This window comes from Lepidochelys olivacea (genome assembly GCF_965140295.1).
Source record: "Lepidochelys olivacea isolate rLepOli2 genome assembly, chromosome: 6".
Classification (NCBI taxonomy): Eukaryota; Metazoa; Chordata; order Testudines; family Cheloniidae; genus Lepidochelys; species Lepidochelys olivacea.
Genome location: NC_140416.1, coordinates 8,046,839 through 8,058,886, shown reverse-complemented (window position 1 = coordinate 8,058,886; position 12,048 = coordinate 8,046,839). Strand labels below are relative to the sequence as shown.

Below are 12,048 nucleotides of genomic sequence, written 5' to 3'. Positions count from 1 at the left end.
TTGAAATCTCAGAGAGTCAAGAGGAAATCTGGAAGCCTGGCTTATCCCCAAGCAACGCGGCAAGTGAGTGTTCCACCTGGCAAAGCTGCCGTGGTTTTATAAACCTTTCCCCACAGGTCGCTGCCCTTTCCTCCCCCCACCCCACCTCGCTTTGAAGGTTAAAAACATCAACCATTCAGGAGCAGAACTGAGCCTTACAGCCTCCACATTGTCACAGGCATTATTATTTATTAGGTGTATTATGGTAGCACCCGAGCGCCCCAGTCATGGACCAGCACCGCATTGTGCCAGGCACTGCACATTATTAGGTGTATTACAGTAGTACCTGGGAGCCCCACCCATGGACAGGACCCCATTGTGCCAGGAGCTGAACAATGACGACTACATTCGTTCTCTGGGCGCGCAGCTTTTTTATTGATCATTTTGTTTTGGCCCAGAACATTTGTATGAATGACCTGGTACATGTATAAAGCAGGAGGAAGGGGAGGGAGAAAGACAAGCAGGGATCGGAACAGGGAGCTCGCTAAGCTTGTATCAGCAGAATCGCCGAATGATGCCATGCCAGTGAGAGCGCAGTGTACAGCTGGGTGGCTCTGGAGTCCAAAGAGACTGTGACCCTTGTTCCCCCTGCCTCAGGCCTGCTGCGGGTTCCCATTGGAAAGTGGCTCCCAGCAGGCGCCCGCCAGCTGGGACCGAGGGGGAATCCAGTTGGGTGACATTTTTCAGACCAGCCCCTTTTCCGGTGAAAAATGCAGATTTGGTGAAATCGAACCATTTGGTGAATTGTTTTGGCTTCACTAAAGTGTATCTGTCAAAACTAAAAACCAACCCAGAACAAATCTAAACGTTTGGCGTGTTTGGTCTGAAACTACTTTTCCTTTTGAAATGGCCTTTAGTTTGATTACAAACAAACAAAGTTTTTAAATGGTCACACTCAAAACAAAATTTTTGTCTGGTGCAAAATGATTCCCCCACTTCTCCATTTGCAGAATATTTTTTAAACATTTACCCCCCCCCCCACCCCAATTTTTCAGAATTCTCAGCAAACCCCAAGACCTGTTATTTGCCCAGTTCTACCAAGGACACAAAAGACGGGATAAGGACACAGCAGTAATTGGTTCCAGATGTGAAGCTACAGCATAGGAAGGTGACGCAGCCTCCACTGCAGGATACAGGCCATGTCTTCCACCACATCCTGTTACCAGGATTGGTCCCTGAAGCTGTGGGAACAGGCATTGCCCATGCAAAAGAGGAAGAGAAACAGCTGTTGGTTGTGGTGCCCAGATGTGGATGGGACCTTTCCTCTCTAGGGGCGCCAGTTCTGATCTGGCCCCAGGGTGCTGGCTCAGGGGATGGGAAATGGGACATGGGGCCTTTGCCCTGTAGGGGGTGCTAGCTCCAATGTGGCCCCAGGGCAGTGGTCCTGGCGGATTTAGGGGGGTCAGGGAAGGGGATACGGGGCCTTTCCCATTTGAGGCTCTAATGCCAGTATGGCCAGTTTCAGGTCAGCAATAACTAAAGATGCTCCTGTATGAAGGCCATTTAGTGGCTCCTGCCTGAGCTGGAGGATCTCAGCCTGGGAGGATGGCGCCCATCTCACAGGAGTCACCCACCCTTGGGCCAGAGGAGCCCTGGAGACTAAGCTCCCTAGAGACGTCTCTTCCCGAGCAGGCGGTATGCAGGCAGGACACTGCCATCGCTGTATGTGGAGCTCACTGGGACAGACTGTGTCTTCCTACGTGTTGGTACAGTGGCTGGCACAGTCTGAGCACAAGTGCAATATAAACAACAACAGGGCCCCGTGGGTGCCCGAACAGTCACCGGGACACCTTCAGCCACTGCTAGAGTTTGCCTGTCTGGAGAAGAGCCCGCCCTGGTGGGAGCGAAGCTGGATGGTACCTGTTCTGCAGGGTGTATTTGCAAACGAATGGGAAGGACCAGCTGCCGTCAAAGTCGTTCCAGGTGACAAAGCCTGAAAGAGATGGAATCAGAAGGAATCAACCCAGGAACAAACCGCCCGCTGGCAGGAACAGGCACATCCATGACTAGGAAAGTCATCTGCATGTGAGAGCTAATGTAACAACTCTACCAGTGCGGGCATCTGTTAGGTCATTACTGGGGTGATAGAAATGTAAGCAGTGTCAGGATGAGCTCCACCTTGACATCTGGTGGTGAGGTGTGGCAAGTTGTGGAAAAGAACTTCAGGGGCTGATCTCATTTGCATAGGCACACCCACCCTGCCTAGAATGAGGCCATAGCTGCCCAAATGGTCACTTTGGCTGCTGTGGGATCCCCAGTGTCTCTGTTATTGGGGCAGGAAGAATAAATTGTTATTACCCTGATTATGGGAACTGTGCTTGGAACTGTACTTGGCCTTTTGTTATGATGGAGGGACTCACCATCAATTAAGTAGCACTCGCTAGGCAAGGGTCATGGGTTTTAAAACTCTGTGAATTGAGAGTGGTTGGGGATAAGTATTAATACTTGATAGCATGGATCTCTGGGTGATGACCTTATATGCTAATTGCACTTCCTCCTCTCTCTACTATGGAATATCAGAGCTAATTTTGATTCCATTAGGAGTCTAGTTATAGGCTGCTGAACTCACTTTGGGCTAATGGTGCACCAGTACTGAGGCTCCCCTACTACAGGCTGAATTCACTAAAGAGCTGAACTGACTAAGAGCTGAAATTACTGAGTATTGTGTTAAGTAGTGGGGGAGCCTGAAGATATATTGTGGAGTAGTTTGCGGGATGGCTGGAGTGCCTTGTGGACAGGCTGGTGGAGCAGTTCGTGGGACGGCGGGAGCTGCTGGTGGGACGCGGAGCAGTTCGGGGGACGACGGGAGCTGCTTGTAGGCTGCGGAGCGAAGCGAAGGCCTATGGAGCTATGGGGCGGTCAGCTTCAGATCATGTAAGGTGCCTCTTACGCCCGTCCCATCTCCACCCAGGTTGGGAGGTAAAGCTCCGCAGATAAACTTTCGAACTCTGGGGCTGCCCTGACCAGGGACAGAGACTTTTGGGTCATTGGACTTTTGGGACTTTGGGTGATTTGGGGTTGCTGGACTCAAGAACCAAAGGGAAAAGGGCATGCCCCAATTTGCTTGGGGTGGGTTTTTTGCTCATGGGTTGTGTTATGAATCCTGTTGGTGGTGTTTCCCCAACATAATGCCACATTGTTTCTCTCTGTTATTAAAAGGCTTTTTGCTACACTCAGACTATGTGCTTGCGAGAGGGGAAGTATTGCCTCTTGGAGGCACCCAGCGGGGGTGGTATATATTTGTCCCAGGTCACTGGGTGGGGGCTCAAGCCGGTTTGCATTGTGTTATTGGAATGGATCCCCTAGATATTGAACCCGGCCCTTGTTGCTGCCAACTCTGATGGGCAGAAGGGTTACAGAAAGATAGATAGATAGATAAATAGTGGAAAACCCTAGTGGGAACTTAGATGAGGCCTGAAAAGAAAGGCTGAGAGCAACATTGCCCTGCTCCATTGCCACCTTGCATCTTGGGTCCTCAATTTCTCCAGTGCAAATTGGTGTAACTGGGTGACCCATGCCTGCCAATAGTGGGGGGGGGCGGGAGTGAGGGCAGCCAGCTTCAGTAGTGTTACTGAGCATGCTCAGTACAAGCCAAGCAGCAAATCTGGGGCGGGTGGGTGCGACCCTGCTTGACCCCACTACGCATCCCCTGTTTGCACCCATGTAGCTGTGGTATACCTGAGGGCACATGGGGCAGGCCGGAGCTGATCCCAGCCCGAGGTGATCACACACTGTTCCATATGTGGAGTTCACTTTGAGAGTGGGTCACAATGCACTGGAATTGTCAGTCCTCAGGCTTACGTGCATGTGCTGATCACTGATCGGGATGTATTGGAGAGGGCTCTCCCCAGGAAACTGGCCAGCCACTAGGGAGGGCTTTTGTTTGGATTGGGGTGGTCTTGGGAGGGGGGGAGGCAGGGGTTGTCTTCCTCCAAAGCTTTTGGCGTAAGCCCTAGTCAGAGACAGTCAGAGGCAGAGGTCAGTGGACTGAGTTGCTAGGGCAGAGGTAGGAGACCAAACCAGACAGCTCAATGCTTTGATCGGATGGTCCAGCCAACCAGCAGGAACTGAAGCTGGGCGATGATCTTCTGGTGAGAGTCAGGGGGTTGAGATAATGAGCCAGCCCTGACCAAACAGAGCCACCAAGCATCTGCCCCCGCCCCCCCGCACACATGCACACACACACACACACCACCCCAGGACAAAGCTCCCACCGTTTTCCAGGATCCAGGAGCCCAGGTAGTTTTCTCCCGGGAGGCCATCGGGCTGGTCTGCAGGAAATGTCTTGAAACTGTATTTGGAACCATCCGTCCACATGAAAGACCCCTCCTAGGGAAAAGGTGATGCTGTTAGTGACTAAACCAGGGGCCAGGAGTGGAGCAATAGCCACTCAAGAATCAGCATTCTCTCTAGCACCTCAGCTGCCCCTAATATCCCAGCTATGGAGGTCCCTTCTCTAGGTGTCCCCATGTCTTTCCTCACTGCAGCCCACTCCAGCACAGACAGAGTCAGCCTCACACCATCCCGGGGAGTGGGGAAGGGTCCTCCCCATGTTACAGATAGGGGAACTCAGCACAGGGTAGATTAAGTGACTGCACCAAGGTCACACAGAGACACAGTGGCAGACCCAGGAACTGAACCCAGGACTCTCAAGTCCCCTTGCACTGCCCTAAGCGCTGGGCCATCCTTCTGTCTGTTGGGCTGGCAGAGTGAGCAGCACCGACCTGGCTTCAGATTGAAATAACAAGCCCACAACTTTAGACACAGGAAGCCAAATTCTTCTCTCAACCCCATGGATTTCCCTGGGTATAAGTGGAAAGGCCAGTCTGACTCTCCGTCCCTGGCAATTGCTCTGAAGTTGCAGTTGCTCTGATCATGGGTTGTGCCAGACGGGTGAGACGGGAGCTACCTTGAAAGTGTCGTGTGCGCCGATCCAGTAGGCCTGCCCTTTAGTGTAATCCAGCGGCTTGCCCATCAGGTGAAAGATGAAATCATTTTCCTCTGAGCTGTGGATGGAGGCCAGATGGGAGTTCCTGCCAAGGCTTTGACATGCCACCTGAAAAGGCACCGCAAGGACAGCTTACACAAGGCTGCAACCTGCACACCTGACCCAAAACACTGAGAAATCAATGAAAAAGGGCCTGTGAACATCAGTGGGTCAGGGCCCTAGAGAAGGAGAGTGGTCTTCTCGTTGAGGCAGTGGGCTAGCCATGAAGAGAGATGGGCTGAATTCCCAGTTCTGCCACAGACTCACCAGGTGGCCTTGGGCAAGTCTCGTAGCTTCTCAGACCTTGGTTTCCGCCACAGGGAGGGGACTTGTCCATTTGCTACAGGGACAAAAGCACCCCTCCCACGGCGGTAGTAAGTGTCTATGCTACTGCAGCACAGCTGCAGTTGTGCCATTATAGCATTTTGAGTGAAGACTGGGGTGCCAGAATGGGGGGGAGGGGGGCAAGGGGACATGCCCCCCACTTTTAAAAGTGAGGGAAGAAGCCATGTGGAGGCGTGGCCTAGTGGGGGAAGGGCTAGCACAGGAGCAGGGTCTCTGAGGAAGGGGCAGTGTGGGGGGCGGGGCCATGGTTCGGGCACCTATGCCCCCCCCCCCCTTTAGAGGTTTCCACCACTCTTGGTGTAGGCACAGGCTCAGAGTGTCAACATTTGAAAAGTCTGTGGGGAGGACAGGCAGAGCTAAGATCAGGAGCTGTGTGATGCCGGAAGGTGTTAATGGCTGCCATCCACCAACAATTCAAGAGGCGGTGGTTGCAGCTACCTGCTCTGCTAACCAGATGGCAAAGACTGGCCCTGTGTCCTCCATTTCCCCCTTTCTTGTTTTTTTCTGATTTTCCCCCAGATCACTAGAACTCTGGGCATCGATGCCTGGACAGTTCCCTGACGTTTTGGGACAGATGGCATGCGGCCTTCAAGTGTTATCACGTTGCAGACAGACAGACCCACGGAGAAATGCCCTCGAGCGGAGTATAAGCTTATGGATACAGAGATCTTGGTGGGAAGGGAATAATGGCCATTGGAGGAATGTTTAGAGGAGGTGAACAGAGGCCATCTGGAAGGCTGGGAAATTCCCTCAGACTTGTTCGTGTGGCGGAGGAGGGATTCCAAGATTCCCCCTAGCAGGGGTCACACCAGCTGCTTAAGGGATAGATTCACTCACATGGCTCAGGATTTAAAGAGAGACGTCAGTGGACCCCTTTGAACAGACGCTGCATAGGAGCCCACTCCACCAACAGTGCCACTGATCTCAAGGGAACCACGTACAGCACCACCCGGGGCTGGCCAGAATCCAGCCCTTAGTAACCTGCCCTCAAGAGCATTTCCTGTCCCCTCCCTCTCTCCCCGCTCAGCAAAGAAGCCCAGCTGTTAATACTCCCTAGCGCTTGTAAAGTGCTTCTCATCCACCGATCTGGGCCAGAGCGCTGGGCGACAGCAGCTGCACCAGCCCTCTGACCACCAGAGCACCAATTAACTAGCCCCAGAGTAAACCAGAGGGGCAGAGCTGTGCCTAATTGACAGATCAGAGATGGGCTGCGGACAGACAGGGCTAATGAGCCCATTTGCCCAGAAAGTAGAAAAGGCCCAGGAAGGAAGTGCCAGGGGAGAGTGTCTGCACTGCAATCAAAAGACCTACAGCATGGCCATGGCTGGCCCAGGTCAGCTGACTTGGGATCCTGAGGCTCGGGCTACGGAGCTTTAAATTGCAGTGTAGACGATCAGGCTCCATCATCAGCCCAGCTCTGAAACTCTGCGAAGGGGGAAGGTTTCAGAGCTGGGCTCCAGCTCAAGCCCGAATAGCTCCAAAGCTATTTGTTGTCTTGCAAGCCCGAGTCTGCTGACCTGGGCTCAGACACTGTGCAGTGGGGTTTTTAATCGCAGTGTAGACATACCCTCAGCATTAGTCCCAGGCAAGGTCTCTGAGGGAGAGCGCTCCTCCCTCTCCAGTCCTTGCTCTAAGGGGCTGAGGATTATGAGCTAGTGCAGATAAGGTGCTGCACTCTGCTGAAAAGGTGATGAGGGAACCCTGTAAATCAGTGGTCTCCAACCTTTTTACACACTAGATCCCTTTTTGAATTTAAGATCAACCCAGTATTTACCCCACCCATTCCCCAAGGCCCCACCCCTTCCCTGAGGCCCCATCCTGCTCACTCCATCCCCTCCTCACTCTGTTGCTTGCTCTCCCCAACCCTCACTCACTTTCACCAGGCTGGGGCAGGGAGTGGGGGTGCAGTGCAGGAGGGGGTGCAGACTCCGGACTGGAGCTGAGGGGTTCCGAGTGTGGGAGGGGGCTCCAAGCTGAGCCTGGGGCAGGGGGTTGGGGTGCAAGAGTGAGGGGTGCAAGCTCTGGGAGGGAGTTTGGGTGCAGGGGTCATATGGTCACACTGCACCAAATCTCATAGAATCCACTGGACATGAGTTTTACTTTTTATTAGTGTCATTTGTGGTTTATGGATCCAAAATCCTTCAGGGATTGACACAATTTTGTGTAACATTCTCAACTGTGGGGTGTGCATTGGTTGAGCCTGGGGCAGGGGTTGGGTGCAGGAGTGAGGGATGCAATCTCTGGACGCGAGATAGCATGCAGGAGTGGGCTCCAGGCTGGGGCAGAGTGTTGGGGTGAATGAGGGGGTGAGGGTGGTGGGAGGGAGTTTGGTGCAGGAGGGGGCTCTGGGCTGGTGCAGAGGATTGGGGTGCAGGAGGGGATGAGGAGTGTGGGCTCTGGGAGGGAGGTTGGGTGCAGGAGGGGCTCCAGCCTGGGGCAGGGGTTTGGGGTGCAGGAGGGGGTACAAGGTACAGGCTCCATCCAGGAGGCACTTACCACAGGTGGCTCCTGGTAGGTGGCGCAGCAGGGCTCAGGCAGGCTGCCTGCCTGCCATGGCACCACACCATTCCCAGAAGCGGGTGGCTGCTGGCACATCTCTGCGTGCCCCTTGGGGGGAGGAGGGCAGCGGATCTCTGTGCATTGCCCCTGACCACAAGCACCACCCCCGCCACTCCCATTGGCCAGTTTCCGGAGCTGCTTTCCCCTGCTCCCCAGGGGCCACGGACACGTGCCAGCAGCCAGCAGCTACTGGAAGCAGTTTGGGGCCACAGAAGACAGGCAGCTTGCCTGAGCCCCGCTGTGCCATGGGACTTTTAACGGCCCAGAGATTGCGATCAACTGGCAGAGGCTCCAGGATCGACCAGTCGATCATAATCGATGGGTTGGTGATCACTGCTGTAAATCAGCTACACGTAGTGTTCCCAAGCAGAGCATCTCCAAGTGCTTTGTGCGCTCAGAAAAAGATAGGAGCAGAGTCCATGCACTGTTAAAAGATCTCAAAGCACTTTACAAAGGAAGTCAGTATCTTTACATTTTACAGACTGGGAAACTGAGGCACAGAGAGGAGAGTGACTTGCCCTAGGTCACCCAGCAAACCAGTGCTGGGAATAGAATCCAGCTCTCCTATGTCCCAGGCTGGGGCTCTTTCCACTAGGCCTTGCTGCCTCCCTGTATTCAGACTTGCCTCAGCTTCGGGCCACTTCGTCGGTTTCATCACAGCCTTATAGCAGGCATCTTGATACTGCACCCAGCCTTCAGCACAAAAGCCACGGGTGCAGAGACAATTCTCCTGGGAGCAGGCACCTAGTGTCAAGATTGGGAACCACAAGTGCAATAAGCATGCAAGAGAGAATAAAACATTAGTGCAGCATATTTCATGCATTGGTCCCAAAGGCAGGTAAATACTACACCAATTGCTCATTGCAGGAGAAATCAGTGATACGGAGTCTGAGTAGTTTCTTAGTGCACCTTGTTTATTTACATTTATGCACCAGCAGTCCTGGAACAGAGGTGGTCACAAACAGCACACATCCAAGCCCCTCTGTCAGGGATCTCAGTCCACGCATCAGTGCCAGGTTCCCAGGGAGCAACAAACCCTCCTTCCCTTTGCAACAGTTGCCCACCAAAAATAAACTGCATTACAAAACTAAAAAGACTATGTCTGCCAAGACTGTACTCTGGCTCACATACTAAGATTGTGTGTAACAGCACCATCTGGTGGCACCACCATAGCAGTATCATTACCCTCATGCAGGGAGAAGAGTGAGCTAGAGGTTGCTATAATTGTTAATGATTTTAACCGATTGCTTCATTTATCAATAGTAGTTTTTCATACACAATAATTATTAATACAGCAGCAGCATTTTGCTTGGTGCTTTACAGTGAATGAAAAAGAAGGGGTCCCTTGCTTAAAAACTACATGGAACAAACATAAAAGGTGGTGACAGACAAGATTCATAGCTGCCAAGGCCAGAAGAAACCATAGTGATATCTAGAGTTACTGCCTAGATAACACAAGTCAGAGAATTGCCCTGAAATAATTCCTACAGCAGATCTCTCGGGAAGCATCCAATCTTGATTTTGAAATGGCCAGTGATGGAGAATCCATCATGACCCGAGGAAGAAGGGAACGGAGAAGAGTTTTGGGTGGAAGGAAATTAAAATAATATGAACCACGTTATTTAGAGCTAACTTGTGGCAGTGAAGAGCTGGGCTGCCCAGCGAGCAGAGTGGGACCTGAATCAGTGGGTACACTGCTTCCCCCTTTTGCTCCAGAAGGGGGCGCTGAACCTGTGCCAGCCCTGACTCTGTGGCAGATTAATCCCGCTGATACTTTTATTATTATGATTAATTATATTACGGGAGCGGCTCGGAACCCTCTTCATGGACCAAGACCCTGTTGCACTAGGCACTGTACAAAGAAGCAGCTGACAGCCTCCCCCAAAAGCTTACAAACTAGGCCAAGAGCTGGTTGCAGCTGTATGGAGGAGTGCAAGGAAATAATGCGACGATATTGGTCAGCAGGTTGGGCAGGGGTCTCAGCACGCCAGTGGCATAACTGATGCCAAGTTTTTGTAGCTGTCATGGCAGGGGAGAATTTTGAAGGAGGACAAGGAGGCAGTTTTGTGCATGTTTACAGGGAGTTCCTCCCAAGCATGGAGTCAGGATGACTTTGTTGGACAGGGGAAACTCTGGGTGCATAGGAAGAGGGAGGTCATTCCAGGCAGAGGTGCATGGAAAAGGGCACAAGTGGGATGGGGAGACAAACGAAGCTTCAAGGTTAGGGTGAGAGGTGGGAGGAAGAGGAGAAGACAGGGAGCCAGATGCCCTCTGCTTCACCTTCCAGCTCTCAAGCCTGGGGTGAGTGAAGTGTTCAGACCCCATGGACCTCTCAGTCCTTGGACTCTTTGCCAAAATCCAGCAAGGGGAAGCAGTGGGTGCTGAGCCGGCAGAAGGGGTGCGAAGTGAAGACATCTCTCTACCAGGACCAGGGCTCCCCATGGACTCCATGAGGCTGTCTCGGTCAGGTGGTGGTGCCTAGAGAACACTGTGGTTGGGCTGGGGGTTAGCAGCAGGGAAGGATAACCCAACTCACCCCAGGCAATGAAGATGAGCACGAGGTAGAGGGATGTCCTGGGCTCCATCTCTGGTGAGGATGAGGGTCAGCAGGCAAATCTCAACAGACCCGCTGGCTAGCAGAGACTCCCCTCGGGTTGGGCTCTCTCGCTTTGCTCACGGTGGAATAATGAGGACACAAAGGGATGCAGGAACTTTTGTATCAGTCCTCTGCACAGCTGTGATTCATCACAGGAAATCCCGCTCCTCTGACCTTCCTCTGTGTTCCTTCTGGCTCCAGCAGCCTGGTTTAACCCTCTCTCCACATGGAGGCCAGTGGAGTAACCCCTGCAGCTGCTCACTTTATTGTGGTGGGCAAATGTACTAGTTGTCTTCAGGCAGGAAACTGGACAACATGGGAGAGTGAAGGCACAAGGAAATCTCCCTGGAACCTGAGCAATAGCCACCCCACAATAGCCACCATCCTGCAATTCCTTTCTTTGCCATTAGGGGAGGGCAGAGTGGCTGCACAGGTGGAAAAGAGAGAAAGCAGAAGCCCGGCAGTGGAAAATTCAGCTCTTAAAGGGAAGTGTGCACATGGATCATACCCACTGGGATGAGTTCCCCCCCAGCATACTTTTAACTAAGGAGAGCAATTTGGATGGGGAGGACAGAAATTGGGAAGACACACTGGTTAAAAAACAACACACAATAGCATCAATCCAGGAAGATTTTGGAAAATGTAGGGGACAATTTCCTGGTGCAAGTGCTAGAGGAACCAACTGGGGGGGAGCTTTTCTTGACCTGCTGCTCACAAACCGGGAAGAATTAGTGGGGGAAGCAAAAGTGGATGGGAATCTGGGAGGCAGTGACCATGAGTTGGTTGAGTTCAGGATCCTGACACAGGGAAGAAAGGTAAGCAGCAGAATACAGACCCTGGACTTTAGGAAAGCAGACTTCGACTCCCTCAGGAAAATGATGGGCAGGATCCCCTGGGGGACTAACATGAAGGGGAAAGGAGTCCAGGAGAGCTGGCTGTATTTCAAGGAATCCCTATTGAGGTTACAGGGACGAACCATCCCCATGTGTAGAAAGAATAGTAAATATGGCAGGCGACCAGCTTGGCTTAATGGTGAAATCCTGGCGGATCTTAAACATAAAAAAGAAGCTTACAAGAAGTGGAAGATAGGACAACTGACCAGGGAAGAGTATAATATTATTGCTCGGGCATGTAGGAATGAAATCAGGAAGGCCAAATCACACCTGGAGTTGCAGCTAGCAAGAGATATTAAGAGTAACAAGAAGGGTTTCTTCAGGTATGTTGGCAACAAGAAGAAAGCCAAGGAGAGTGTGGGCCCCTTACTGAATGAGGAAGGCAACCTAGTGAGAGAGGATGTTGAAAAAGCTAATGTACTTGTAACCCTTCTGCCCGTCAGAGTTGGCAGCAACAAGGGCCGGGTTCAATATCTAGGGGTTCCATTCCAATAACACAATGCAAACCGGCTCGAGCCCCCACCCAGTGACCTGGGACAAATATATACCACCCCCGCTGGGCGCCTCCAAGAGGCAATACTTCCCCTCTCGCAAGCACATAGTCTGAGTGTAGCAAAAGTCTTTTAATA

At 52.3% G+C, this 12,048-nt stretch overlaps 1 protein-coding gene across 1 annotated transcript; it reads right to left on the bottom strand.

Moving 5' to 3' along the window:
- Positions 1-390: 390 nt before the first annotated feature.
- LOC311521795 (lectin-like) lies at positions 391-10,637 on the bottom strand. The gene is made up of 6 exons (XM_084630391.1): positions 10,467-10,637; positions 8,556-8,674; positions 4,949-5,095; positions 4,254-4,368; positions 1,900-1,972; positions 391-1,220 (listed from the first exon to the last, which is right to left on the bottom strand). Exons 1-6 carry the CDS (start codon positions 10,513-10,515, stop codon positions 1,199-1,201), a joined length of 525 nt encoding a protein of 174 aa, XP_084486517.1. The 5' UTR covers positions 10,516-10,637; the 3' UTR covers positions 391-1,198.
- Positions 10,638-12,048: the final 1,411 nt, after the last annotated feature.

Coding starts and splice junctions, on each gene's coding strand:
- LOC311521795 (XM_084630391.1), bottom strand. CDS start 10,515: ATGGAGCCCAGGACATCCCTCTACCTCGTGCTCATCTTCATTGCCTGG. Junction 5,096..8,555: donor CGAAGTGGCCCGAAGCTGAG/GCAAGTCTGAAT, acceptor GTGCCTTTTCAG/GTGGCATGTCAAAGCCTTGG. Junction 4,369..4,948: donor GCGCACACGACACTTTCAAG/GTAGCTCCCGTC, acceptor CCTTTTCCCTAG/GAGGGGTCTTTCATGTGGAC.